The sequence below is a fragment of the Drosophila suzukii genome, chromosome 3 (genome assembly GCF_043229965.1).
Source record: "Drosophila suzukii chromosome 3, CBGP_Dsuzu_IsoJpt1.0, whole genome shotgun sequence".
Taxonomy (NCBI): domain Eukaryota; kingdom Metazoa; phylum Arthropoda; class Insecta; order Diptera; family Drosophilidae; genus Drosophila; species Drosophila suzukii.
This window is the reverse complement of record NC_092082.1, coordinates 3,499,738-3,527,054: the sequence shown is the minus strand read 5'-3', so window position 1 is coordinate 3,527,054 and position 27,317 is coordinate 3,499,738. Positions and strand designations below refer to the sequence as shown.

Sequence of the window (27,317 nt, the reverse complement as noted above, 5' to 3'; positions counted from 1 at the left end):
TAGATTATGATTCCCATAAATGCCTACTGTATTTTCAAAAGTAAAGAGTACAGTGTTTTGTGTTGGTAATCACTAGATAAATGCAGAGTTAAATGCGATAGAATTTCATTACTTAAGAATACTAGATGCGGTTGTTTGATCGGCCTGAAGATCAGATCTGAAACTTCTGCTTTTCCGGCTGCGCATTAATGAAGTTATCCTGGACGTCCTTTACCATGAAGTCCACCAGGTTGGCCAGATCGTACTTGTGCTGCCAGTGCCAGTCCCTCCTGGCATCCGAGTCGTCGAACACCTCCGGCCACGCGTCTGCGATCAGCTGGCGGCTATCCGGCTTGTAGGTCACGTGCAGATTGGGCACGTGCCTGCCCAGTTCGGTAAACAGTTCCCCGGGGGTGAAGGACATGGCGGTCACGTTATAGACGCGTCGCTTCAGCTGCTCATTGGGTGCCCGCATGAACTCCAGAAGAGCTCTGGTGATATAATAAAGGAAATGTTCATTATTGGTAATATTTTTTTTAAATGGTACTGAACATTTTTTTTAAATTTTTAATTGAATGTGGTTACACTCACCGCAAACAATCATCTATGTACATCATAGGCAGTCTTGTATCAGGACGCAAGTAACAGGTGTATTTTCCATGTCGCAAAGCATCATGGAACACGGCAACAGCATAGTCTAAAAGTTATAAAGGTTATATTTGAAGCTTGTTAATAATTTCTAAGATTTAAATATTACTTTTATTGAATTTGTTTTACATTTAAAAAAGGTTATGCAGATGTAATTAATCAAGTTTCGGCCAGTGTGCTTCAAAGGTGTATGTGCATTTTATAAAATTAATTCAAATTTACTTTCTCTAAAAGTTGATAAACATCAGTGAATGCATTTTAAGTATAATAAGGCGGGATCTTGAATAATCATTAATTTGATAAACTCAATTGTTAAAAGAAAAAGTTAATATGGGTCACCAGGTTTGAAGTACCACATCAAAAGAGAAGGCGTAGCATAATACCCACTACCTCATGCATGTATAAATTATGGCCATTGTCATGCTCTTTGATTATCATAAACTATCACCAATTGAGGCATTTATGATATGCAATTGGATTAAATAAAGCTTGAAATGCGCCTGACGACACAATTTCTGCGGGAAAGTAACTCAAAGATATTTTCCTGCAGATTGGCATGCATGAGATTGCGAAGAAAGTACAGGTGATTATATGTATATCAGGTCGTTTCCTACCTGTGGTGCCGCCGCCGGGTGGATCGCTGGATATAACTCCGGGGAAGCGCAGGCACCTGAAGTCCAGGCCAAACTTATGGTAATAGTATTCGCCAATCAGCTCGGCGTGCACCTTGGAAACGCCATAAATAGTGCGAGGACGTTGGATCTGTGGAACTGGGTCTTTAATATCGAACAAACTTTTGGCTATCAAAGCGTGGGTCCTACCGTAACATTTGGCGTGGGATTGCGGGGACTGTCGGGGCCAAAAGCTCCGATAGTGCTAGGCACAAAAATGCGGAGCTTATACTGTTTCGCCACCTCGATGACGTTGTGAACACCCTCAATGTTGACCCTGCAAAGGATTTGTTGTAGGGGATATTAAAAAAATATGAAATATGAAAATATAATTCGGTAACGTATAAACCAAATGCTTTTTGGAAAATAGCATTTTTAAATTATTTTTTTACGCAAATATGACAGAATATAAATAAGATACAAATAATCTTTAGTAAAAATATCTCACTTCACAGCCAGAGGAACGTTCTGCTCTCCCACAGCACTGAGCAGGGCCGAGAAGTGGATCAGCCAGTCGATGCGGTGGTCCACAACGATCTTTTGAAGACCCTTGAAGTCCAGGATGTCCGCAAAGATGTAAGGACCGTTTTCCAGCACTGACGGAGTGGGTTTTAAAATGTCCGAGAGAATTACATTGTGGCTGCCATACTGCGCCCGCAAAAGTTTGGCACATTCAATTCCCAACTGTCCCAGACCACCTGAAAAACAATAGTAAATAGTGATACTTGGTATTATATTTAAATACAAACTATTTTCAATTAAATTAAAATTCTTATTCTAACAAAAGCGTTCACCATAATAATTCACATATACTTTATTAACATTTCGCGGCACGTGTTGTTTCAATACATTTCATAGCATTCTTTCAGGCATCTATACACTTTTCGCCCAAATGTCTTTGCCTATAAATTATTAATATGAAAAAGTAGTTTAAAATATTCTTATGAAAAATATAACAATATGAATAATAGTTGCACCAGTTATTGTTTTGGAGGAGTATTGATCAGAGCCTAACCATATCATTTTATCCAAAATATCAAAAAAAAACCTTCGCGAGGGTTTTAGTTAGAGCCACCGATGGCTCCGAAATCTACCAGGATTTTTAACTATCTCACCAGTATTTTTACTCCCAAGTTTTATTATGATAATATCTTTTAAATTCCTATTCTGGCATTAGTTTTTTAATTTTTAATTTTTTCTATATTTTATAGGATTTGATATTACACAGAGTCACCGATCGCTCCGAAATTGACCAGGATTTTAAACTATCTTACCAGTATTTTACTGCCAACTCGTATTATTACACTATCTTTTAATTTCCTATATTTGTACTTTATCCTTATTATTTTAACGGATTTGATATTACACACACATAATAAAAATTAATACCATTTTGAAATTGTTTAAAGTGTGATTTTTTTTAAATATTGTTAAGCGTGTGCGCTATATGCTATAAATTGTGACAAATTTATGCGGTCGTCCGACCGGCCTTGAAGGCATTGCTAGGCGGGTAAATATAGACCATACACGTGGCGCGGCGACTGACCTGTGATGAGAACTTTGGGTGGCCTACTCTCCTGGGGCACCTGGTGGACGGCGCGGCGCTGGATGAGCTGACTGGCGATCGGGGTTATCCTGGGAATCGAAACGGGAGCAGGGATGGGAGCCAGAGCCAGGGCGGCAAGGCATTTGCGAAACATTTTCCGGACAGGGACTGAGATACTGATTCGATCTGATCTTCCGATTCCGATTCCCGACGAGCGCTGCCAGCGAGCTGCGATTTTCAACTGATTTCGAAATTTGCAAAATATTTTTCACCAAGCCCTCAACATTACCGCCATATTTTCGCTATATGTTTTCACATATATCGCCTGAGCACTCGGATCCCGTCGGATCCAATCGTCTCGTCTGGTCGCTTAGTTACTTGGTCGGTCAGTTAGTGAGTGTTAGTTGGCAGCCAGTCAAATTCATTATGAGCCGGGAGCTGGGGAACGCGAACGGGAACTGTCGCCATGGCGCACCGATTTTGTTTGGGGCCGGGGCCCGAGATTCAATAAAAACGAAAGCAAATTATATGGCGGAGGCCCGCCAATTGACAACAACAAGAGCTTCAGATGGATGGGTTTCCTTTTCGGTGGCGGGGCATGTCTAAATCTGTGCAAAAACACCGTATAGTACATATTGCGTTTGCTGGGGGTTATGCAAGCTCTATTGGGGGCTACAGGGTGCTTCGCAAGTGGGCTCTCGGACAGGCCCCTCTTTTAATAGGGGGTACATTTTTGGGGGTGTGTTTGGCATGCTTCGAATTTTCTTTACTCATCGAGAGCTTATCTCATCATAATCCTATGCAGTTCTTTCTTATTTTAAATTATATACACAGATTTTCTTCGATAATTATATATAAAAACGCTGATTATTAAAATATACACATCAGCTTTACTTAAGGATAACATTTCTCTGGCTCTCTTGCAAAAAGGACGAATTTTTTTTTTCTCTTTCTGATCTTTCAATTTAGAAAAAAAATATGTTTTATAAGTTGTTAGGTACCTAGCAACAAACACATCTTGCAAAAAAACAAATCCCGGTCTCAATGATAAATGTGCCGCAAATCAAATTAGCCTTGGGTGCGAAATTCAGTTCAGTTGACAATGAACTAATGATCCTGGGGGGTCAGACTGAAATGGATTTCAATTAGCGGGTTAGACATTCTAATCCGATCTTAAATCCGACACGTGGTTTTAAAGTGCAATGAATTAGCACTGTATAGCTGTGATGACTGACTGCTTGTGGGTTCCTGTAGTGGTCTTATCATCTGGTTGTCTACAGGGTCCACATTGGCCCTGACAACCAGCATTCACTCAAGTGCATGACGTATGTAGATGGATTTGCACGGGGTAAATTCCGTAAATATTATGCATATAGAACTAAAAATATTATTTATATTGGCATGCCAAGAGAAAAACAAAAACAGCTGAGAATTTCACTTTTGTTCCTGCATCTTTTGAATCTATCGCGAAATAAATTGATTGTATATTATAGGTTTCCAAAGATTTATTTCATTTTTGTTTTGAAAATACACCAAATGCTTAATGTTCATGGAATATATAGGAAAAACTTGTCATTTTTTGAATACATACATTAAAACAACAAATAATATGATACATATAATACTCATGCTTGTTTTTCAGGTTATTTAAAATCAAAAATTTTAAAGATCATTTAAATATTATACTTTCGTTTTAGATCTATCAGCCTTGCTTAGGAGCATATTATACCACTATGGAGGAGGTGATAATTGACCACAATCAGCACCGCAGAAATTGGGTTCTCCCAGAGTTCGGTTTTTCCTTCCCACTCTCCGAAGAAGCCGAGGAATACGCAAAACATCTGGCCACCTTAAATATCCCAGATCAAATGTTATATGAAGAAGCTCAGGAGAAGAATATGGTTGTAGATCAACTGGCTTTCCCCTTATCGGATCCAGAGAAAAACGAGTATACGGAAAATATTTGCGAGTTTCGGAAAAATATTTGTGTTAAGTTCTGGACTGTTGAAGGGGCAAAGTGCTACGGTAAAGAACTTAGAACCAAGCATGAACAATCATTGGCCGACAAATTTTCCGCAATCACCTGGAAAGCTTCTTCAGTAATGGGTATCGGAATTGCACCAAAGAATCCATCGTAGGTAATGCAATATTTTCTCGCCTCATTGCCAAATTATTTACTTGTAGAATCGAAAACGGTAGAAAGATATTGGTAGTTAGGTATACTCCACCTGGAAATCAACCTGGAGAATACGATGACAATGTACGAAATACGGAATTTATTGACTATTACACTTTGGAAGCAATGGGTGAACCCGAAATAGAGGTACCATCTAAGAATTCGAGAGGATCAAAAGATTTTACATTGGAAAAAGGAATTTACATAATTTCATTCGTCCTAATGATCCCTTTTTTTGAGAATACTTCATCTAGGGCTACTTTCTCATTTTAACGTTAAACTTAAAACAAAGTGTAAAATTACAAACTGCTATTCGGCCAAAAGTACATGATAAAATAAATAAATATTTTAAAAATGTAAACTATTTTAAGTCACCAATTAATGTATCGCGTTTAGCTTTAATCCTAAGAACCGGCCTTTCTTATTTTATTATTAAAACAGCAAATTGATCATTCTAAAACATTCATTTTGATCGATGATTTTATAATCTAATTAGTTTCTTACAAGTCTCTTTAGAAACACAAACTTTTCATCTGTAAAAAGAATAATAAAAGTAGGACTACTTCAATCGATGTATAGTCTAATTATAATTATTAACTAATCTAATTAATTTCTTACAAGTTTCTTCAGAAACGCAATTATTTCATCTGTGAAAACAATAATACAAGTAAGAATTGTCATGTTTATCCAATTACATGCCAAAATTAGCACTTGGCCTTTGTTTCCACAGTGATTTCCTGCCATAATTCTCATAATTTCACTTGCAATTTCATTAAAACGCTGGCCCTAAACAACTTTGAGTACCGACTGGGCCGAATCCCCGATCTCGAGGGAAGAGCGACCTCTGATCCGTGGTCACAGATCGACTCACTCGAGTTCCATAATGGAATCCACTGCTCGGCGAGAGTCATCCAAGTGTGGCGCCCAACGTGGAACCCAACTCCAGCAGGAAGCTCCGCTCAAGCCGACATTTCTGGTAGAAATCTTGAGTAATCTGCTGGGCTGTAACTATTTCGAGAAACAGTTTTCGCGTGCATTCCAAACGAGTCGGTTCGGCTAACAGAAATCGCGGAGAACTCACCGAAGTCCATGCCAAATGAATTCCAGGTGTTGGTGTTTAATTGAATGAAAACGCCTTAAAGAAAATCAAAAGTGCTTTCGAAAGTGAAGTGAATTAAAATAAAAAAGAAACCAAAAGGGTTTACAAATAATGTTCAAAACAGTGAGAATTGTGTTATCTTAAGTGAATAAAAAGCGAAAGAGGTTTAAATTTACCTGGACATATCGGATTAATAGCGCAAGGAAAATAACTGTCTTGGATCATATTGTGATTGAGTAAGACACATGGAGTTTTAATTTAAAACTTTTAAAACGAAACATTTAGAGAACAATAATGGTTTTAATTTGTATTAGCCAATCATAGTTTTGTTGTCCTATTTCTTTGCACAAAAGTAATGAAAGAGAAAATTCTAAGTTAAAGTACTTTATGTACTTATGTATTGTTATTAACACAGAACAGTCCAAATTTATTATTAAGGATTTTTTACATAATAAAAAACATTAATTTTTATTCCTCGTAATAAAAACCATATCCACATATAGGATTTTAATGAAAATATGCTCTGCTCTATTAAGACTTGCAATTTTGAATCCATTAAACTAAGTAGCTCACCTACATCTAAATTCTAAATCTACATTGTGCAAAGAACCGTTCGATGTAGAACTAAACAGTTACTTAATTAGGAGAGTTTGAGGGGGACCGAAAAGAAATCAGAGCAGGTGAAATTGTCGTTATAGACAGAGTCTAGGGGAAATGGGGATGGGGTTCGCGGACGGGGACTTCACTTAGTGTGACTTCAAGGCGTGCAATGCAAGAAATAACACACAACTACGTCTGCAGAGAGATACAGATACTGGTGCAGACTCAGATATAGTACAGATACAGCTATGCCCACAGATGCAGATACTCCGGCAGCCGAACAATGATGAAAACGACAATAATTTCAAGGTTCGTTTGATGTAAACTCCGCTGCGCATGCGTAGAAACGGCGTCAGAAGATAAAGCTAAAACCGAAGTTGAATCGGCGGTTAGCGTTTCACTCTAGTCCAAAGTTTTGCAGCTGCCTCACTCGCTTCCTACTGCTTCTGTTTTTCAGTTTTTGTTAAATGATTACAAAATTTTCGTTGAAAGACCCATGTTACGCTTCTCGGCGCAAAGAGTTTCTTTTTTTCGGTTCGAGTTGCGCAGTTGCATGTGAGGGTGGTATAGTTATAGCGATGCCATGGAAAGGTATAATGTCTATACATTATGAAGACGCGACGAGTCTCTGGGGCTGTTGCACAAGACAGCGAACGTATGTATAACTTCCTGTCGTACGAACCACCTCAAACGTTGGGACTTATGAGCCGTTAGAAGTGCCTGAAGGTACTCATCTGAGCGATAGAGATATTTCTCTATCAACATCTCTAGAGCCATTAAAATTTATGATCAAAAACAATAAAGAAGGGTTAGTTTTGAGTAGCAATAGTCTTAATAACTTGCATTTAGATCGTATGAACGTTAACTCAGTATCTAAATTATATTTTACCAATGATCAAGCTCACTTTATAATATAACAATCAGTATTGTCAAAGTTCACCGAATCTCAAATATACCGAACAAATTGAATTTGTTAACCTGGCATAGCGGGGGCACTACCTATAATAACAATTCTAATCTCAATCGATTTAAAACGAATTTCCTTAGACTCTTGACTTTGGTAAACAAAAGGTGTATTTAAGCAATCGCATTAAGCTAAATCAACCAAGCAAATAGCTATAATCGAAGTGGAAATTTTGAGTAACAAGTAGCTACCTGTTAATAAGCAATAAATTCAAGACAAGAGCCAGACAGCTGAAGGAGTGATTAATAGCTGACATCAGTATCTAATCAGGCTAAGCCATATAATAAATTCAAATGAATACCCTTCCATATTTATTAAACCAATTTATTGGCTCATGCAATTTCAAAGATAAGACCATTTAGAGTATTGCACTTAGTTATTTGCAGGTTTTTTTCTTGGAAAGCTTTTTAAAATTTATTAATGATCTCAGGGATATTTAAAGGTTGGTTATAATTAGCAATCTAATAAATCTTGCTTTGCTGTGGTTTTGATTTCAAGAACTTATCATTGAATTTTGGCAATCTATTCCTATCTTAAGCCCACTTATAAATTGCAATCCATACCCCCCGAGATATTCAGAAAATATGACTTTCAAAGTGAGTGCATTACGGGGTTTCTTTATTGGTTATTTTCCTAACGACCTTCGTACGAGTTAATACGTTCGATGATCGGATCGTTGACCAGCTCCTTCATGTTCCTCGCAATGATGAAGTCCAAGTGGTTGAAGCTCTGGACGGGCACACGGTAGTCCTCCGTCAGATGAACGAAGTTCTTCACCAGGGTATCAACATCCTCGGGTCCGCAAAGGGCATCGTTGTTGCTGGAGTACGAGTGGGTGGGAGCGGTGATTTGGCTGAGATCGTAGTCCGGGGGCAATTCCTGGCCGTACAGCTCCTTGTTCTTCTTGGTGCCCCAATCGTATTGCCGGAACTCACCGGACTTCCACAGCTGCAGGTAGTGGATGCCTTGATTGCTGGAAGAACCAGCTGGGTGGGTCTCAATCAGGACACTCATGGAGCTCTGAAAGTCGAATTCATTTTTATAACTACTTTTATAAAAATATTGGATTTAAATCTTGTTCAATTCTCTGTCTACAGATCTTTTCGAGTTCCATGCAACTATTTAAATACTACTCACCGCATTGGCATTAACGTAGCCGCCGTTGGCGAACATAATAAAGGCGTTGTTGCAAATGGAGTTGGCCATATGACAGCTGTTGTCCACCAGACGGTTGACCAGGTTATTGTGCGGGATCAGCTCGGTGTCCACCAGCAGTTGGTTCCAGATGCCACCCGGTGTGCCCACCAAGGGACCCAGGGCGTTGAAGATGAAGGAGGTTCCGTGCTCGAAGTAGGCACATGGGGCCAACAAATGTCCGGACTTGATGAGGGCATTGTACTCGGGTCGCTCGGAGAGCATCACAATGTACACGGTGGTTCCCTGTGAGTGGCCGCAGTAGTGCACCTGTTTGTGTCCAGTGTATTGCAGGATATAGTCGATCATGGCGGGGATGTCGATGGTACCGATCTCATGCCAGTCAAAGTGCCAGAACTTGTGGCTGTTCAGCGAGATGAGGTTGTTCTCCCGGGAGTAGATGTTACCACGGGCATTGCCTAGCCACACATCGTATCCGGCATCGGCCAGGAGATAGGCCAGCGAGTTATCCGGTCCCGAGGAGAGCCAGCAGTCCGAGTTGCTGAACAGTCCATGCTGCAGGAGGACTGGGGGACGTTTCTCGTTCTGGTTTTTCAGCTTGTGGGAGTACGGAATGCGGAACAGGGTCAGGACATAGCCATCCTCGGTGGTCACCTGGTGCGTCTCCGTGGGATATCCGTGCGAACGGATCCTCGCGTCGGACTTGATGATCTCACTCAGACAATAGTCCGACTTCTCGGCGACGGCTACACCCGCCACCAAACAGAACAGTAGGGCGTAGAAGATTGGATTCATGGTGGGCAATCAAGTTTGCTGGCCAACTGGCCGTGGGGCCTTCTTTATATAGTCCGTTCTTATCTGCTGGCGAAAACAGTCCCCTGATTTATGGAGTTACCTTTGTCTGGGACACTGCAAAAATTAGTGGTGCAATTTTTTTTAGCAGTAGTAGAACTGCATTGAACAATTTTGGCTAGGGATTAAATGTAATATCTGCAAGCCTTATATTGTTAGTCAAAAAACATTTTCCTATTATACAAAATTCTTGCAACAAAATATATGTATTTTAAATTCCCTCTTTATTTAAAAGTTATCATTAAGTTAATATTTAATATCTTACAAAATAAATGGCAAATTTTGTTTACATTGAGAAATATTTTTTAAGTGCAGGAAAGTGCGATTACCGTTGCCCTGTTTGGTTTTGATAGAACCAGAAATCGCAATCTAGGGGGTCTTACCTGGAGTTCGGCGGAACTATCAACCATAATAAAACATAATTTATTTTTAATTCACTTATTTCGCCTGCTAAATGTAATGAATATACGATGAGAGGGCTTTTCTAGCACAAGTGTTCATGTGACGTTTGTTTTCATTCTTGGTTTGCTGGCTCTATTCTTAGATGTTATTTATGGTTTTCACATGGGTTGAGATATTTTAGATTAATTGCTGTAGATTAATACATATAACTTAATCCTAGTTATATATTTTAAAATGTAGATCAAATGATTAAATTAATTCGATTTATTTTACCTCATAGCTATGTCCCAAGTTGGCTGCAACAAACCTGCTGTACCCACAAAGCCTATGGTCTAGCCCATAACCAGGATGCAGCTGCCCATTTTCCTACTACTGTGTATTGGTCTAACTCTGATCAGGGCCGAAAGTTGTCCTCCATCGCAGGCTATTTTACCCTGCCGCTGTTCCTTGCGAGGAAAGGAAATCCAGATATGGTTAGTTCGAAGATCTTGCTCACAAGTATCCCTAAAATATATATATATTTCCTTAATAGGTGCTCGCACAGTAACCTACCCCAGATCCAAACCGGTCTCAAGGCCGTGGAACGGAATATTAAGGGCCGGATTGACGAACTGGTCCTGGAGAACAACCAACTGCCGGCGCTGCCAGGACGCTTCTTTGGCAGCCTGCAGATTGTGCGACTGATGCTGCGTCACAATAGCATCGAAAGAGTGTCCAACGGATGGCTGAATGAGCTGGAGAACGGCCTGGTTGAGATCTTCGTGGTGGAACCTCAACTGCGCAGCATTCCGGCGGAGAGTCTTAACGGGATGATCAACATGCTGGCCATAACCATCCAGAGCGATGAGCTGAAGCACTTGCCTGATTTCTCCGGATTGCTAAGCCTCACCTATTTGAGTGTCCAGACGGGAGCTCTCCAAGAACTGCCACCCCATCTCTTTAGACACCTCCCTAAACTTCAACACATACATATAACAGGAGGCGGAGGTCTCACCCGCTTGGAAGCGGGTCTTTTCGATGGTTTGATCTCCCTGAAGAACTTGGATCTATCGCACAACGTTCTCAACTGGATACATTTACGTGCCCTGTCGAGATTGCCCAATTTGGTTAGCCTAAAGCTTTCCTATAATCAAATCAGCGATGTGGGCATGGTTGGTCGCATTGTCAAGGATCTGGAGCATCTGAAGAAACTACGGCTGGACCACAATCTCATCACCGTTATAGAGGATGGCTCCTTTGTGGACCTGCCCAATCTCTCCGAGCTTCACCTGAACGATAATAGAATCACAGAACTGCAATATGGAGCCTTTCTACGCACACCCCAGTTGAAAACCATATATCTGCACAACAATCTCATCCGGCGGATCCATCCGGAATCCCTGCTTCAAGCTAGTGGAAGTGGTGTGGAGGCGGTGCACATCTACAACAATGAGATTGGTCACGTGGAAGCTTTGAGGGCTTTGTTGGACGCATTACCTACGCTTCGCTATCTGGACATGAGTGGTAATCTGCTGAGCGAGCTACCCTATGGAGCTCTTCGTGGCCACGGGACTCTGGAGCAACTGCATCTGAACCACAACCACCTGAGACTCATCGAAAGGGATGCTTTGATGGCAATGCCCGCCTTGAGGGAACTTCGGATGAGAAATAACAGTTTATCTTCGGATTTACCCCTACCATTTTGGAATCTTCCTGGTTTAAAAGGCCTTGATCTAGCGCAGAATCAATTTGGCAGGGTGGATTCCCAATTGCTGGCCGGACTTCCCTCTCTAAGACGTCTGGATCTCAGTGAGAATGGTCTTACCGAAGTGGCGCCCAACAGTTTCCGTCACAACCCCCTCCTCGAAACCCTCAACATATCCTCCAATGAACTGTCCAAAATTCATTCCTCCACACTAATCCATTTGGAGAGACTTTTTGAGGTCGATGCCAGTTATAATCAGTTGAAAACAGTGATCGGAGGTCTTCCTAGAATCGTGGAGCGTATCTCATTGAAGGGTAACCACATATCTTCTCTACCAGCAGCTGCTAGCAAGGATTTACAATTGCCCAACCTGCGGATGCTGGATCTTAGTCAGAATCGCATAGAACAGCTGCCAAGACACGGTTTTCAGGGGGCATCTGAGCTGAGGGTCTTGAGTCTGGCTCAAAACGAGTTGCGTCAGTTGGAGGACACCTCCTTCATTGGAATCCAACGTCTTGAGTTGCTACATCTGCAGGATAACCAACTTGGTGAAGCGGATGAGAGGGCTTTACTACCGCTCGCGGAACTAAGGAATCTAAACCTTCAGTCCAACAAATTGGAAGCCATTACGGATAACTTCTTCTCCAACAACAGTCGACTTGAGCAGTTGGATCTGTCTAGGAATCTAATACGCAGCATCTCGCCCACCGCTTTCGATACCCAAAGATCACTGGAGTATCTGGATCTCTCGGGAAATGCCCTTCTGGATATCTCGGTGGGATTGGGAAACCTGAACAGCCTGCGAGACATCGATCTCAGCTATAATCAGATATCCCGTGTCCAATCCGATGTGATTGGTGGCTGGCGAAATGTGGTAGAGATCCGATTGTCCAATAATCTTATTGTAGAGTTGCAGCAGGGCACTTTCCGCAACCTTCCTAAGCTGCAATATCTTGATCTCAGCAGCAATGAGATCAGGAATGTGGAGCCTGGAGCCCTTAAGGGACTCGATGAACTCCAGGAATTCGTTTTGGCCGACAATAAGTTAGTGGAGCTAAAGGATCATGTCTTTGAGGAGCTACCAAATCTGCTGGCCTCCCACTTTCAGTACAACAAACTGCGCTACATATCACCGGAAAGCTTCCACAATGCTAATTCGCTAGTCTTTCTTAATCTTTCCAACAATCACTTCAGGAATATGGAAAATATAGGTCTTCGAAGCATGCGAAATCTTGAGGTTTTGGATCTCTCCACCAATGGGGTCAAGTTGGTCTCGACGATGCCGTTGAAGGCCTTAAACTGGTTGGTGGAACTCAAAATGGACAACAATCAGATATGTCGGATTCAGGTGAGATTTTTAAATAAATAAATATATAAATCATCTGTTACCAAAGATTAAAAAATACTTATTAATTATTTTATTTTATAATATATCTAAAAAACCTCTTAACGAGGTAAAATTAAATCCTTGGATATCTATATTAACTTATTTATTTTTCTTTACAGGGTTCTCCTTTTGAGACGATGCCTCGTTTGCGAGTCTTGTCCATGCGGAACAACCAGCTTAGGAGTATTAAAGAGCGTACCTTCCGAAACCTTCGAGGAAATATAGCCATTTTGGATGTGGATGGTAAGATCAGACAAAAAACTTAAATTAATATTAAAATAAATTTTGTTTATAACAGGCAATCCCATTGACTGCAATTGCGAGATGCAGTGGCTGTCGGTGTGGCTGCAGGAGACGAACTTTCCGTATCCGGGACCTAAATGCCAGGATGGACGCCTACTGAGAGCGGCCCGCATGGAGAGAAGTCTCTGCACGGGTGTGGATATCTATGGGAATGAACGAACCGATGGCAACCACTTGCCACTGCTGAACGAGCACGGGGATGTCTTCCAGAGGGATTTGCCAGAGGATTTCAATGATGAGTGCGAGGCCAACGAGGGAACCAGGCTGCCAGGAGATCGACCTCTGGTGGGGGAGAGCGAGTACTTCTACGATCAGTATGTGGACGCGACCGAGGCACCAGATACGACCAACTCCGTGATCAGTACATCGCAGCGACCCAAACCGATTCCCACGGCAAACAGCAATTTAGATCTGAATAATACATTGCTCCATACGAAATACTTCAATCGAAGGCCTCAGCAGGGTAGTGGATCGCCCTTTACCTTCTTTGGATATCCCTTGCCTAGTGTGAGTTTAGGTAGGTTCTTCGGTTTCGGGGATCGAGGACGAAAACAGCGAACGGATGGCCCCGATGAAATGCCTGCCACGCATCGAATGGCACACATAAATCTGCCCAGTGGAAGGGGAAAAACTAGGATGTATCAGCCGAATAGCGCCGAGTTCGAAAAGTATCTAAAGGATCAGCAGCAGCAGGAGAAGCAAAACATTGCGAGAAATCGTTATGTGGACACGGATTCCACCACTTCCTCCGTGGAGGATGCACTGAGCAACGAGAGTGGGAGCGCAGCGACCACAGTGGGTGTCTTTCGCACCACCTTTCGTGAGCCGTCGAGCATCGAACGCGGTGGTTTCCGTCCCATCGTTCCGGTCCATGTCGGTGGTTTTATGCCTGTACAAGATCCTCAGCAGCGACGTGGTCTGGTTGAGCCAGTGAATGTTACGGGAAAACTACCGGAGACGAGCCAAGGAAACGGTGAAAGGAAATTCATTCCCATTTCTGATCAGGCGAGACCTAAGCCAACCAAAAGCAGTGGTGAAAGTTCAGAAACGGCTACATACGAGGTCACAGAAACCACTTCCGATGTTACCACCACAATGCCAGTGATGCCGAGGATAACAACGAGCACAACTAGAGCATCTACAAGGTCCACGCCGAGGAGTACTTCAAGTACTACAACTAGTACCCAGGGAACTACCATTAACGATGCCTCATCCAGCAGTGAACAGGAGCAGGAATCTCAGTACGATGACGACGACCTGGAGGCGCAATCTGTGACCTTGCTAAGACCTCCTCCTCTGGTGCAGACAACCACGGCGGAGACGATATTGTTGATTCCTCCGGCCGAAGAGCATGTGGCGCAGATCAAGAGTCGTTCCTGGGTGACCACCACAACGCCCCAGAGTCCAAGTGACTTTCAGGTTACTCCAGCCCGTCCCACGAGCACAGTGGCACCACCGCCACCGCCTTCTCCTCCGCTGCGAGGTGGAGGACGCTCCACCATCACCAAGGTGTACACGCCCTATCAACAGCAAGTGGCTCAGCCCACCGCGGAGGAGTATCAGCGGACCACGCCCAGTGCGGATAATGAGGGCGTGGCCAGTGAGCATCAGCTCACGGCGAAAGCGCAAAAACGGACTGAACTGGAACTGCTTCAGGTTGATAGAGTGGATCGCAAGGATGGCATGGATTGGTACTATGAGAGCTTCAAGAAGAAGCGCGACTTCAATGGCGGTGCTGCTGTGCGGAAAACATCCCACAAGGAGGTGTACTACGATGGTATAGGTGCCTCGACCAGTTGGAATCGATTGCACAAGAAGGAGATCCTCTTTCTCAGCTTGTTAATGTTGTGGAGAGCGTGTTAAACAGTTTGTTAAGATCTTTGATTTAGACAGTTAAAATATTTTATTGTGTATGCTTAAATAAAGAATTTATTTTATATATTGAACGGTATTTTGTTAAAAGATTCCGACCGAGGGTAGAATCCTTTTGCATCCTGAAAAATTACAAGAAAACCCTTTGTTAATTATGAATAATTATTTTAATAAAAATAATTATTAAGATTTTGTTCAGATGGTGATGCATGTTAAAATGATTTCAACATGATTTCTCTGTGTTGGGTATGAAGTTATCATCAATTAGGGAGATTTAAATAAAAATTTAATTATTTAGAATGAGAATTACCTTTTAATAACCTGTCAATCAAAATGTGTTGTTAAGGAAGTATCCTTTTGCACAGCCTGTAAAATGTAAGAAAAACTTGGTTACTTATACATATTTTTTATTACAAGCGAAATATTTAAGGCTCATTCAGATGGTGATGCATGTTAAATAGATTTCAACATAATTTCTCTGAGTTGGGTATGAATTTGTCATCAATAAAGGGGTTTAATAAAATAAAATAACCATATAATTAATGATATTGGGCAATACCTTTTTATTGGTCCATACGATTAACACTGGTTAGTCCATTTAAGTTTTACCTGTGAAATATTAACAAAAACTAAGTTAATAAATAATATTAATGACAGCAAAATTAAATGTAAAGTTCTTGTTCAGATGGTGATGCATGTTAAAAGAATTTCAACATAATTTCTCTGAGTTGGGTATGAAGTTGTCATCAATTGAAAGGTTAAAATAAATTCTAATAAAATTTGCTAGAATGAGAATTACCTTTTGATGAACTGTGAGTCAGAATCCACTGCTTAGAAAGTATCCTTAACCACTGCCTGCAAAAGTTAAGAAAAACTAGGTTACTCATATACATTTTTTAAAACATAAACTTAAAAGAAAAGTCTTATTCAGATGGTGATGCATGTTAAATAGATTTCAACATAATTTCTCTGAGTTGAGTATGAAGTTTTCATCAATTTAGGAAGTAAGATATATTATATTAAAGTGGTTATTACCTTTTAGTGGGTTGAAAATATATTAGACTTTATCTCAAGCTCAATTCATAGCCTCTGAGATGATATTCCCCTGTAAAGACAAAAACTAGACTTTAGATTTTTAAAGTTGAAAAACAAGTCAATTCTTTCAAAATGCATTCAGATGGTGATGCATGTTAAGTATTTTTCAACATTATTTCTCTGCATTGGGTATGTAGATGTCATCAATAGAGTTGTTAGGGGAAATATAATTGTCTCTCTTGTTTAAAACTAACCTTAGAAGTTCGAAGATTTCGAAGTGCCTCCAGGTGTCTCACATTGCACCACGTGGAACCCGGCAGTTCCAATGCTCGCCCTTAATCTCATCTTGCTATATTTGTTTTACAGTCTGCCTTTATATACGATATTTTGCCCACAGTCAGACCATCGAATATCCCAAATACAGGTGGTATCAGTTCCATTTTCAATATATTTAACTAATATTTATTACGCGCCGACCTTAACCAAAAGAAATTTCGGATGGAAAGAAGACAGAAGGTTGCCGGACTGCCATGTAGTTGCCAATGTTAAAGGGCTGCCAGACGTTTTGACCGGTTGATCAAGACAAACTATCGTTAAAAATAAAATAGGTTAAATTGAGATTTAGTCCTTTTTATGTGGTTTTAAAATGGCATGACACAATACAAAATGGAGTACATTTTATAAATTTGAAAGTACCTAAAAGAATCTAATTACAAATATTTTATAAATGAAAAACTGAGATGCGCTGAAAATCAATATAAAAAACTTAAATAACTTTTACAACTAAATGAAATTAATGGTGCTACAAAAACATAGGTAATTTTATCACAATGTAATTCCCTAAAACTCGTGGAAAGGGTATACAAATGTGTGTGCAATATCGCTTCGTTTGCGATAGTATCGGGTCACAAGTCACATCTCCAGAGCGCGCTGCCACCTTGAGCGAATTGGCGCAATTTAAACAAAAATAAGGAAAAAATCGCAATTGCATTCGCGGGAGGGACGCCAAAAGTAAAACCCGAAGAAATCCGACTGCCAGGAAGATATATCCCCGGCCCGCGCTAAGATCGCTGACTCTGCTGCGAAGATATAGCGAAGCATCCAAGTGGTACGTCAGGTGCAGGGCGGCGTGAAAATGTTTATACAATCCCTGAATCTGATCTGATGCGTATGTGATTTGTTTCCCCGCAGCCCGCATTGGAATTTGGAATCGCAATGACGACCCCGCTGCAGACGAGAATGGCGCTGGCCGAGATTCCGGACCGTCTGGAGGCGCTGCGCATGGCCAACACCCCGACTAACGCCAATCGAAGGACTCCGGACGAGCCGACTCCGGCGGCCATAATAAACACGCCAAACGCCAATGGAGGATTGGGCTTGCGAGTGGACAACGATGTGAATGTCGTGCAGGCGCAGGACTTTGTCTTCTCGCCGTTGCCCTCGCCGGATGAACTGGTCATACGGCAACGCGGTCGTCGGCGCTTCACCACCACATTTTCGCCGGATAAGGTCAATGGAGGCGGAGGGGCCTCTGGTGGTTCCTCCATGCGTAGTCCCTTCCAGCGCACCCCCACCAAGAATCTGCAATTGACCAGCGGCATGATCCTGCGCAGCTCTCCACGCAAGCGGCTGACCATGGGCAGCACCCCACCAGACCCCACGCCCATGGATACCTATTCGCCAATAAAGATGGCCACCACCAAGCAACTCTGGCCGGGAACACCCATAGTAAAGAAGCTGAAGATGGAAGACCGACCGGTGGGGCAGACGAACACCGATGCCACGCTACCTTCTCTGTTGCAGGGTCTGTCTCAGGAACAGCTAATCGAATTGATCATGAACAACCTCAAGAGTGCCACTGATGAGGGGGAGATTAGACGGCAGCTGCCCACGCCAGATATTAGGTAAGTTTCCACAGAGTTTTCTGAGAATGTATTGGGCTAGAGGGGAAGTAATTTATTAAACATTTTAATAAGCAGTTCGCAGTTTTTATGAAAATCCTCTTTGATAAAGCTTTTCCTGAAAGTCATATAGAAGGCACAACAATCTTCAGTGTTATTCCTTTATCCAATACAATTCTAATGCAACAACGAAATCTCTTTATTAAGACGAGCAGGTATTTGCTTGATATGTATCATCCATTTTGGAACCATTTTTCACAAAAAAGATTTGGGAGTTAAGTTTTATTTTTGCATGTCGACAAGAAACAATGTTTCAAAGCTTTTAAACAGACATATATATATAATCACTCTTTTCTTGCTTTTAGTTCCCTTGAGCAGGAGCTCCACCATGCCAAGCGGCTCATATTCAAATCCCTTCCCACCTCTCGGCTGTGCAAGAAGACAGATGCTGCTGCCTACTCCAAGGCGTCGATGCATCTCAACGAATTTAAGCGGGTTCTGCAGTCGCAGGCCAAGCGGCTGCACGACTCCACCCACTGGGACGCCCTCGTTGACTACGTCACCGTGGCCTGGCAGTGTGTGGCCAGCACGCCCAACTGGGAGAGCCACGCACACAACGCGGTACGGCGGCAGTGCTTCAAGCTTTTGGCCTGCTCCTGCTATGCGGCCATTAAGCACGGCGGAATGCGTTTGGGACAATCGCGACTAGAGGCACTGGAACGCAATTTGCGCGAATGGTCCAAGGACTACGAGGACGTGCTGTCCTGTGTGAATGCCTTGCAACGTACGCTTAACAACCGTACCAGCCTATGAACACCGTGGAGACTATAGACTTTTAAGGCCGACTTGCTGAACTCGAGGTTTAGTGGACCGAATCTAGAAAATAAGCCGAAATTTAGCAACTAAGCGAACGATATTTGGCGCAGCATGTGTTATAAACTATTTTTAATTTTGTTCCTCGATATGTTGTCCTATTTAAAATGCACGTAAGCAATTACAGCTTCTTTATTTAGTGATCTAAGCCACACGCTAACTAAAGTCGGTTAGCTTTATAAACTTGTATTTATTAACGCTTAAATATATGCTTAGCAAGTAGGTTTGATTACCATTGGACATTGTTTGAACTAAGTACACTTATTCGAATTCTTTTACGGCTAGATCCTACTTCGCTATGACTATGTTGTACAGCTTTCACATGATGACTTCGCTCCTGACATCCCAACTTTAACAAAATGTCCGTCTTCTACTTATCCAGTGCAGAACACTGAGTGCTGGAAGCAGGTGTACTAATATTTTTGGTATGTGCTGGCTCCGAGAGCTGCCGGAAATGTGTCGCCCTGAAAATAGCAGAAAAAACGCAGGTTAAATTATTACTTTATTTTCCACTTGGCTGAGTAATCGTAGTGCAATTGGATTAATAATGCGTTGCTGTAAATTATTCATAAAAAGGAATGTTGCTTTTTGTTTTTCCAGCTTTTCTCATATGTATTTATGAGCTAGCTCTCCATTTGGCCAAAGTGTTATGTTTATTATGAGAAGCTGCTGAACAATTTCTTGGTATAAACTACTCACAATGATAATATACAACCAAGGATAATTGCCCTTTTCAAATTAATAGTTGGCCATATTTTAGAGGCTTTAAAAACGTGTTGTTGTATTTTATGATTTAGAGCTCTCTTTTGACGCCCAACGGCAAATTCGGTGTGAGCGATTTCAATTAGCATTATAAACTAAATATAATTAGCATGGTTCGATTTTCTGCCAGCGGATGATATTGACATGATCTCTCGGCCATTGTTGCTGTTATTTCTGGTATGTGCATGTTTATCGAAGGCGCCGTGTGAAAACAGAATCATCGAATGGGTATATTTACGTTATTAAATTAGCATTGCTTTGTTAATCCCTCCTCATGTGTGAGTGGCATGGGCATTTAGCATGGGTATTGTGGTTCCAGATGCGATGACTACGAGCAAACGAAAATGGTACTTACACTTTTTGAACCAGATCTCAGCGCAGCAGCACTCCTTGACCTGCACGAATGTGAAACAGGAATCTACGGAGGATGTGTGCACCTTCTGATCCGCAAAGCAAACGTGAGGTACATAAGGCAGGCCCTCTGGAAAATAAATGGAAGTCAAGTACACTTTTTGAATTAATCAATTGGCAAAATTAAATTTTTTGGGTAGAACATTGGATATATTTTATTTACTATGAGTTATAAATTGTTTTAGGCATTAATTCTTACTTTTTAGGATGTGTATTAATATTTACCTAAAGATCGATAGGGTTTCTTAATTTTCAAATTGGGTAAGATCTATATCAAATCACATTTGAAATTCATTAAATTCATTCTCGAAATTGATTAAGTTATTTGACCTTATCTGTAGAACTTAAATTTTAAGTTTCCAGCTGCCTATGCCATTCACACAACTATTAATATTGAATATTTGTGTTGCTGAGTTTACTTGAAAAATGAGAACAATTTTTAAAATATCCAATGTGTTGCCCCCATTTTGAAATCAAGTGCTTAACTTTTTATAATAGAAACCACTTAATTTAAATATACAATTTATGGAACTTTTGCGATTTGAGTAGAAACGGAAATCAATAAAATAGAATATGTTTATTAGGAGCTGCGCACGAAAAAGGCACAATAATTTTTAAGAAAATATAAACTGCGGCGAATGACTAAATGTGAACGGCATTGTTTTTCGATCGGATCATAACATATGCCTGTATTATTTTTCGTTTGGCCTGTTTATAGATGCCCATTTGTTTACAAAAGCTCAACGTGTTGAATTTTATGAAGTTCCATGTCTACATTTTTAGGAACATAGAAAGGCCCACACAGTGAATATCTAGTAGTTTTTGATGGTGCGTGTCGCAGATATTTATGCAATTAAATAATTATTAGTTAATGTAAACAGACACGAGCTCAGCGTGTAAAATGTTAGGTCAATTTAGTGGCTGCTCTCGCAATTGTTAATAATCTTTAGCGACGTCTGACAAGCCGAGGACGTATAAATGCAAATCGACAGATTGTTGAAAAAGAAAATCTAAAGTAAGTGTGATTGATTATGCGAGGCAACAAAAAATGAGGCTATCAAGGAAAAGTAAATAGCGACTATTTTCAAAGCTGTTATGAATCACATTTCCTCGGTGAACATTTCCATAACTATGGAAATTATTAATAGATTTAATTGGCAAGTTTCGGCATGGAAATATAAAAAAACAGCGAAATTGCTGTCCAATTTAAAAGCGTAAAATTATGGAAATATTTGAATTGGGCGCTATAAACGGCACCTAAAAATGGCCATCGCAAAGTACTGGTATAGCCACCCACCCAGTTGCCTCTGCAGGTGTTTTCCGATTGTTAATTCAGGCACGTTCCTTATCGATTGGATTTGTTGCCGGTAGTAGGAATCGCCTACAGCATACTAAAGGAAACTCGTCAGTCGCAAAAAAATGTTGAGTCAATAGTAATATAATATTTAACCAGTGAGCAAATACTTGCATTAGAAACAGTCAGAGTATTTGTTATCTGCAGTGCTCGAGATTTTGAGCTGTGATAAAAGTTGAGAACTGTTTCCAGAAGGGGGTTACGAAATTCAGTTTCAACTACACACATTTTAAAGCCTCATAACAAGGCTGAGGACCAAGTAAAGTGTTTAAAAACACATGAAAAGGGGTCTGATACTTAAGGTATTCCTTATCTTCGAGATAGCGATTCTCTGAACTCGGTTTTATATACCCATATTTGTATTTAATCAAAAAATATTTGTTCAACTGCATTATTTACTCAAAAGGCCCCAATGGCCTCATCAGGCAACTTAAACGAATAATTATCCAATATTAAGTAAAGTGAAATTAACAAAGTTAAATTTAATGAGTGGCCCACACAAAACAATTGGATTCAAAGGCGGGTGCATTCGAAAAGGAAAACTACAGGGGCATGGAAAACTGCGCGCCTTGAGGAAAATCATTCAACTGTGGACAACCCAAGCGCCGAACCCACAAAAATTCCCCCATCAAGGCGGAATGCACATCGACAAGTCAAAAATTTGAACAAAAAAAAAGCAACTGGAAGAATTATAAACTGACGCTTGGACATTGGAAATGCCTTAGAAATCGAATTACAGTGGATACTAATGAAGGAAATCAGCTATAAGTAGGTATTTATAGAGGTACGACTTTTATTATAATGTTCCGTTTGTAGTTCTATATGATTTTTTGTATAGAGTTGTATCTAGAGTTGTTCTAAAGTGGAAACTACATTGTTTTATAGGAAAGTTTAAAGGAAGTTTTTTTTACCCTTGATGTCGGAGCATTCAATTTAAAAAAATGTCGGAAAATGCGTAACTTCTTTATTAAATTTTCAAAATTTATAAGATCTGATAGATAAAAAATGTTTAAGAAAATAGTGTTTCAGTTTCTTGAGATCAAATTGCGCTGAGGAAACAATTTAGACTATGGAAAAGGTTCCCAGAGAGGCTTCACTGTTGTGGTTGCACGTCGAGGCAATGAAGCGTGTCGCAGCATTAGAGTGCGGTTCAATCAGTGGACCAGACTTAACAACTTCCGTGCCGCATCACGTGCCAAGTGGAAGAGAGCAGCCCTTAGAATAAGTATCCGCCACCTTTACGACCATGGGATAGTTCTGTGGCCTTATCTTGGATAGCTAGCTGTGCCAACTGTTGCGTCATCGACGGATTGTACTATAACCAGTAATTTGCGTGAGTGCCGCTTGTAAAGGGCCTCTGAATCGGACAAAATGAGCTAATGAGGCTCTTTAGAGAGTTGACTGTGGCACAGCGTTGCAAGTGGGTTAGTGGCACGTCTTTATTTTGTGTGTTTACTGTGGGAGTGTGCTGCTGCGGAGAAGTTGCAGAGGTTTGTTTATTATTGTTTGGCGCCATCTGCTGAGACTCATGCGGCAAGTCATAAATATCAACCTAGGTGAATAAGTACACTATCAGAGTTTTAGAGCTAGAAGGGACCAAACAATTTTACAGATCTGGAAGATGCTAATTTAAATCTACCATCAGAAAATGAATACTAGAAATACTAATTGAACTAAAATATATACTACTTCTTAATATATAAATAAATTTCTTATATTTTTAAGCTAATCCTCACCTTCTCGATGTTGCAGTTCGCACCAACAATGATCGTTGATAAACTGTGAACGTAAATTTTTTAAATATATCTTTTTTATATATTCTTTTATTATCAATGTTTACCTGATGTCCTAGGCAATATTTCGGTGTATTCGGAGGGCACTTGATAGAACTGCAGGCGTTGTTCTGACCTTTTGCTACACAAACAGAAAATACAACAAATTTAGCAAAAATACTTTTCGTTAAACAAACAGAGTTGACGTAAGGTTTATCTTTTTTAATTTATGCCTTTACTTTATCTCAAGAAAAATGTTTTAAAATTCAAGTATTTACAATTTATAAATAAGATATTATTTTGACGGGAAAGTGGTCTCGGGAAATTTTAAGTATTTAACATTTCTTTTGTCGATTTAAGTTTAAACTTAAATGTTGCATAAATCAAATGAATTAGTTTTTTTCTGTTTAAATTCCTCAAAAGAATTTTAAATAAATATATTTTTATATGTTTTTTGAAACAGGATAACGCCATTTATATATAAAACTGCTTTAGGTGATTAGTTTTTTAATTATTGGTTTCTACAGTTATTGGAAAATACTTATGTTAAACAATAAAAGGTAAATTGTAAATATAAAATAAAATTTATGTTTAAAGAATGTGTTTATAACTTACTCCCATTGAGTTTCAGCATGGACTCGATGGCCGATTGCTGGGTCACCTGGTGGTCGAAGGTGTACTCCTCGTAACTGTCGGTATACGGTGGGACTCGTGGACGCAGGTCCTCCTTGTCGCACATGATGCAGGAGGATTGTGGAGCACCGAGGGCGGATCCTAAACAGATCGTGAGCACAATCCCGATGGCCAGGAATGAGGGGATGACCGCTGATGGCTGATAAAGCAGGCTGACCCTTGGGATTAAGGGTTTATCGGTGGATCTTTGAGACGAACGCTGTAATCTGGAGCACTGGCAATTCTCTATGGCAAGTCCACTGCATTCCAATTCGCTCCACATCGTGCCAGGTCCTCCGATTTCGATCATTTTATTGTGCACAATTATCACATTAATTAGCTGGATTTTATTGGTGTGGTGTTTTATTTCGGTTTAGTTTGTGCGTCGTTTGCGGTCGCAGCAATCGAATACGATCTGTAAGTCACACGGATGCGGAGATTGAGATTTAGAGAGATCGGGCAAGACTATAGTATGTCTAAAATGCGGTCGTGATCGGACTAAAGATTCCAATCGCATATATGGGCTGTGATTCTATATGCTTTCCACACGAACAACTTTTGTCTAATTCACTTTACAGCTGATTGGTTTAATGGCATTTCTGTATTGTCAAACAATTTTTATCGTTTTCCTTTTGACTGGTGTAATTTGATGTGGCAGGGATCTTGAGTTGGTTATGTAGGCCAATTTTCTGACAGATGCAAAAAAATTGCAATTTTATTTACACTTTATCACTTTTCACATAATGGGCGATTTGTTGTGACATTTTAGTTATTTTATTTTATTTGTTCCTAAATATTTCGGAAAACTCTAAAAGAGTTATTTGTGGAAATTTGAATTGTAACACTTATAGTATAAATTTCAATGGCCATTTATAATTTCATTTCTTTGTTAACACTTTTTTATTACGTTGTTGGGCGACCATATCGGCATTTTACAAATTCAAACTCGAAATAAACCATTTCCACATATCCACAAATTATTGCACAAATCTTCCCCTTTCATCTCTTTGGGTTGCTGATAAATTGCTTTTGTATTATGTTGATATTATTTTTCCACAAAAAATGCTTGGTATTCTCGGGAATAATTTATTAAGAAGCTGGCCGGCGACTCACTCAGCGCATCCCATAAATTAAAGTTACAAATATCTCACACGCACGTGAGGAGGCGGAGTGAACGAAATAATATTTGTCGTACCGCTGCGATGGTTTCGCATCAAGATCGACGGCCACACGTCCGATTCCCAGCCTATGCAAATTCGTTCTGAGCAACTCGCACTGACTTCTCCACTGCGGCAGCGCGGCGCACAGTGGGCCAAACCGGCAGTATTTCCGTCAAATAATTATTAAGTAATTTTTAAAGTCTAGTATGCTGGTATGGCCTAGAAACACTTGCTTATAACAGAAATAAAAAAAGCATTATGAAACTATAGAAATACATATATTTTAAATAATATATTTTAAGACTTTTAAAATGCATTTGTAAGCAGTTTTTTAAATGTATATTTTTTACTGTGCGGTGTTATAGGAAATGCCGGGTAGCACGAGTATTCGCTTCGTGGAACTCTTACGCCCGATCGCCAGTTGGAAGCCCCTCGACTTGAATAAAAGCAAATGCCGCAAAGCGGTTGCATTTAAAGGCATAATCCTCTTAGGTTTGAAGACTGCACGGGGATCGTTATCTTGTTGGTTAAATACTGAGATGATATAAAAAAACCAATGGTATAACCATGACTAATAATTGTCATCTAAAAAATATAAGTGTAGAAAGACAGAGATATAAAACCTACAATAATGATGTAACCCATAATAAAGCACTTAGACCACATTTACCACCTGATAAACAATAACCCTTCGCTCAATTCACACTTCCCAGTGATTATCGCCAGCTATCAACAGGCATTTAATCAAATACCCTCAAAAATGATGCCTCATTAATAATATGGCTCCTAATAAGCCCCAGTAATTTGTTCAAAACGAAGCAGAACCATTTCCCTTTCCAGAAAAAAAAAATAAACAACAAACATATACCTTGGCATACCGAACAAACAATATCTGACACACATTGAAATATTTTTATAATTTATGCCCACCTAAATGCCCCGGAACGATCCCTTTAAAATAGATATATCTGCATCTCTATACCTAGGCAAAGATATATGCATGTGTAATTTTCCCTGGGCTTCATAATTTTGTGTTTTAAAAATAAAATGGAAACTCACATAAACGAGGTGGCTAGGAAGTTTTCATTTGGTTCCTATTCGAATCATTTGTTTATTTGTATAACTGCAACCTGCTTCTCCATCCAAAATCGTAAATCTCGACAGGCCATCCCGCCAGTTTTTTTGTTCAGAAAGCATCATTTTATGAACTTACTTTCTAGAACTACCCCAAGACTATTAAATTCTTCTGGGCTCAAGACCTGTGGGCGGTTATTGTATTTTCCCAATGCTTTTCGCTTGATGTGGTTTCAGCTACCACAGCATGCTTAAATGCATAATTCCGCGTGTAAATATCTCGACTGTATAAAAATATCATTTATATGACGGCATCTGGCTTAAAGAACTTAATACCATCCACCGCATAGTAAAGGATATGGGGGTAAGTGAAGGGTGCAGGGGAAAGCGTGTCAAGGTGAAAGTGAATCATGCTGAGAATACTCGTACCTCCCCCTGGTAATGTTTTTATGGCTTTAATGGGCCACTTCCCCTCTCTCTAAGTGGCCACACAAAGGGCGCGACTATCTGCCAGGTAATGGAAAATGATTCTGTCGAAGCTTTCCGATTGAGTTTTAGCACGCGAGCCGAATTAAATTCCTAAATTTGCATGCAAATATTTGGATTTACTTCAAGCCATGCGCGGATTCACGGAGGGGATTTGGGTGATATACCCCCCACTCGGGTAAAAAGTACAAGAAAATGTGGTATTCAAAATGTATGCAACAAAAAAACATGTTGTTCTGAAAACCCCCATGAACAAATGCTTAATACGCCACTGTCTCAAGCAAAGAGCTTGATAAAAAGGTTTTGATTGTGATTATCTTCATCAACACTATATAAGACTGATTTTATTGACAACATAAACAACCGTTATGAGTTTATCAGAAGTAAATAGAAATATTACTGATCATAACATTTAGTTTTGCCTGTTTTAAGGCTATCAGATAATTATGCCAACTGGATAGCTTAAAAATGTTTATTTT

General features: G+C 40.2%; 6 protein-coding genes, 1 long non-coding RNA gene and 5 other non-coding genes across 14 annotated transcripts; 3 read left to right on the top strand and 9 right to left on the bottom strand.

Moving 5' to 3' along the window:
• Nucleotides 1-4: 4 nt before the first annotated feature.
• On the bottom strand, nt 5-3,092 carry Tdh (L-threonine dehydrogenase). The gene is made up of 6 exons (XM_036816218.3): nt 2,845-3,092; nt 1,747-1,996; nt 1,449-1,575; nt 1,242-1,389; nt 571-676; nt 5-470 (listed from the first exon to the last, which is right to left on the bottom strand). Exons 1-6 carry the CDS (start codon nt 2,996-2,998, stop codon nt 152-154), a joined length of 1,104 nt encoding a protein of 367 aa, XP_036672113.2. The 5' UTR covers nt 2,999-3,092; the 3' UTR covers nt 5-151.
• Nucleotides 3,093-4,383: 1,291 nt separating this feature from the next.
• Nucleotides 4,384-5,326, top strand: LOC108012314 (uncharacterized). The gene is made up of 3 exons (XM_017077614.4): nt 4,384-4,486; nt 4,542-4,978; nt 5,029-5,326. Exons 1-3 carry the CDS (start codon nt 4,388-4,390, stop codon nt 5,291-5,293), a joined length of 801 nt encoding a protein of 266 aa, XP_016933103.4. The 5' UTR covers nt 4,384-4,387; the 3' UTR covers nt 5,294-5,326.
• A 736-nt stretch (nt 5,327-6,062) lies between these two features.
• On the top strand, nt 6,063-15,329 carry atk (artichoke). Its single transcript, XM_017079367.4, has 5 exons — nt 6,063-6,355; nt 10,373-10,565; nt 10,625-13,124; nt 13,283-13,406; nt 13,462-15,329. The coding sequence occupies exons 2-5, from the start codon at nt 10,441-10,443 to the stop codon at nt 15,327-15,329; spliced, it is 4,617 nt and encodes a 1,538-aa protein (XP_016934856.2). The 5' UTR covers nt 6,063-6,355; nt 10,373-10,440.
• On the bottom strand, nt 8,273-9,634 carry mag (magro). The gene is made up of 2 exons (XM_017077964.4): nt 8,821-9,634; nt 8,273-8,703 (listed from the first exon to the last, which is right to left on the bottom strand). Exons 1-2 carry the CDS (start codon nt 9,631-9,633, stop codon nt 8,317-8,319), a joined length of 1,200 nt encoding a protein of 399 aa, XP_016933453.2. The 5' UTR covers nt 9,634; the 3' UTR covers nt 8,273-8,316.
• Nucleotides 15,330-15,345: 16 nt separating the features above from the next.
• Nucleotides 15,346-16,903, bottom strand: LOC108013487 (uncharacterized). Its single transcript, XR_001767625.4, has 6 exons — nt 16,628-16,903; nt 16,374-16,443; nt 16,138-16,193; nt 15,898-15,947; nt 15,649-15,704; nt 15,346-15,460 (listed from the first exon to the last, which is right to left on the bottom strand). It is a non-coding gene; the product is annotated as an uncharacterized lncRNA (long non-coding RNA).
• Nucleotides 15,526-15,612, bottom strand: LOC118877492 (small nucleolar RNA Me18S-Um1356). The gene has a single exon (XR_005014348.2). It is a non-coding gene; the product is annotated as a small nucleolar RNA Me18S-Um1356 (small nucleolar RNA).
• LOC118877478 (small nucleolar RNA Me18S-Um1356) lies at nt 15,767-15,852 on the bottom strand. The gene has a single exon (XR_005014334.2). It is a non-coding gene; the product is annotated as a small nucleolar RNA Me18S-Um1356 (small nucleolar RNA).
• LOC118877477 (small nucleolar RNA Me18S-Um1356) lies at nt 16,012-16,093 on the bottom strand. The gene has a single exon (XR_005014333.1). It is a non-coding gene; the product is annotated as a small nucleolar RNA Me18S-Um1356 (small nucleolar RNA).
• Nucleotides 16,258-16,343, bottom strand: LOC118877476 (small nucleolar RNA Me18S-Um1356). The gene has a single exon (XR_005014332.2). It is a non-coding gene; the product is annotated as a small nucleolar RNA Me18S-Um1356 (small nucleolar RNA).
• Nucleotides 16,503-16,589, bottom strand: LOC118877479 (small nucleolar RNA Me18S-Um1356). The gene has a single exon (XR_005014335.1). It is a non-coding gene; the product is annotated as a small nucleolar RNA Me18S-Um1356 (small nucleolar RNA).
• A 386-nt stretch (nt 16,904-17,289) lies between the features above and the next one.
• LOC108013485 (uncharacterized) lies at nt 17,290-19,387 on the top strand. The gene is made up of 3 exons (XM_017079368.4): nt 17,290-17,481; nt 17,565-18,277; nt 18,640-19,387. The coding sequence occupies exons 2-3, from the start codon at nt 17,589-17,591 to the stop codon at nt 19,085-19,087; spliced, it is 1,137 nt and encodes a 378-aa protein (XP_016934857.2). The 5' UTR covers nt 17,290-17,481; nt 17,565-17,588; the 3' UTR covers nt 19,088-19,387.
• LOC108013379 (uncharacterized) lies at nt 19,249-25,463 on the bottom strand. 3 transcript variants are annotated; one of them, XM_017079198.4, is made up of 6 exons: nt 25,314-25,463; nt 24,062-24,533; nt 23,515-23,588; nt 23,411-23,453; nt 20,265-20,390; nt 19,249-19,611 (listed from the first exon to the last, which is right to left on the bottom strand). In XM_017079198.4, exons 2-6 carry the CDS (start codon nt 24,426-24,428, stop codon nt 19,499-19,501), a joined length of 723 nt encoding a protein of 240 aa, XP_016934687.2. In that variant the 5' UTR covers nt 24,429-24,533; nt 25,314-25,463; the 3' UTR covers nt 19,249-19,498. The 3 variants fall into 3 exon arrangements, with proteins under 3 accessions (XP_016934687.2, XP_016934688.2, XP_070852334.1); XM_017079199.4 differs by having other exon boundaries at nt 25,232-25,383; XM_070996233.1 differs by having other exon boundaries at nt 24,062-25,384.
• Between the last annotated feature and the right edge of the window lie 1,854 nt (nt 25,464-27,317).

Coding starts and splice junctions, on each gene's coding strand:
- Tdh (XM_036816218.3), bottom strand. CDS start 2,998: ATGTTTCGCAAATGCCTTGCCGCCCTGGCTCTGGCTCCCATCCCTGCT. Junction 1,997..2,844: donor ACCCAAAGTTCTCATCACAG/GTCAGTCGCCGC, acceptor ATTGTTTTTCAG/GTGGTCTGGGACAGTTGGGA. Junction 471..570: donor TACATAGATGATTGTTTGCG/GTGAGTGTAACC, acceptor TTATATCACCAG/AGCTCTTCTGGAGTTCATGC.
- LOC108012314 (XM_017077614.4), top strand. CDS start 4,388: ATGTTCATGGAATATATAGGAAAAACTTGTCATTTTTTGAATACATAC. Junction 4,487..4,541: donor TACTCATGCTTGTTTTTCAG/GTTATTTAAAAT, acceptor CTTTCGTTTTAG/ATCTATCAGCCTTGCTTAGG. Junction 4,979..5,028: donor ATTGCACCAAAGAATCCATC/GTAGGTAATGCA, acceptor ATTTACTTGTAG/AATCGAAAACGGTAGAAAGA.
- mag (XM_017077964.4), bottom strand. CDS start 9,633: ATGAATCCAATCTTCTACGCCCTACTGTTCTGTTTGGTGGCGGGTGTA. Junction 8,704..8,820: donor GCTACGTTAATGCCAATGCG/GTGAGTAGTATT, acceptor TTCGACTTTCAG/AGCTCCATGAGTGTCCTGAT.
- atk (XM_017079367.4), top strand. CDS start 10,441: ATGCAGCTGCCCATTTTCCTACTACTGTGTATTGGTCTAACTCTGATC. Junction 10,566..10,624: donor GGAAAGGAAATCCAGATATG/GTTAGTTCGAAG, acceptor TTTCCTTAATAG/GTGCTCGCACAGTAACCTAC. Junction 13,125..13,282: donor ATCAGATATGTCGGATTCAG/GTGAGATTTTTA, acceptor TTTTCTTTACAG/GGTTCTCCTTTTGAGACGAT.
- LOC108013485 (XM_017079368.4), top strand. CDS start 17,589: ATGACGACCCCGCTGCAGACGAGAATGGCGCTGGCCGAGATTCCGGAC. Junction 18,278..18,639: donor CTGCCCACGCCAGATATTAG/GTAAGTTTCCAC, acceptor TCTTGCTTTTAG/TTCCCTTGAGCAGGAGCTCC.
- LOC108013379 (XM_017079198.4), bottom strand. CDS start 24,428: ATGATCGAAATCGGAGGACCTGGCACGATGTGGAGCGAATTGGAATGC. Junction 23,589..24,061: donor CATGCTGAAACTCAATGGGA/GTAAGTTATAAA, acceptor CTGTTTGTGTAG/CAAAAGGTCAGAACAACGCC. Junction 19,612..20,264: donor TGAGATCTGGTTCAAAAAGT/GTAAGTACCATT, acceptor TGCTATTTTCAG/GGCGACACATTTCCGGCAGC.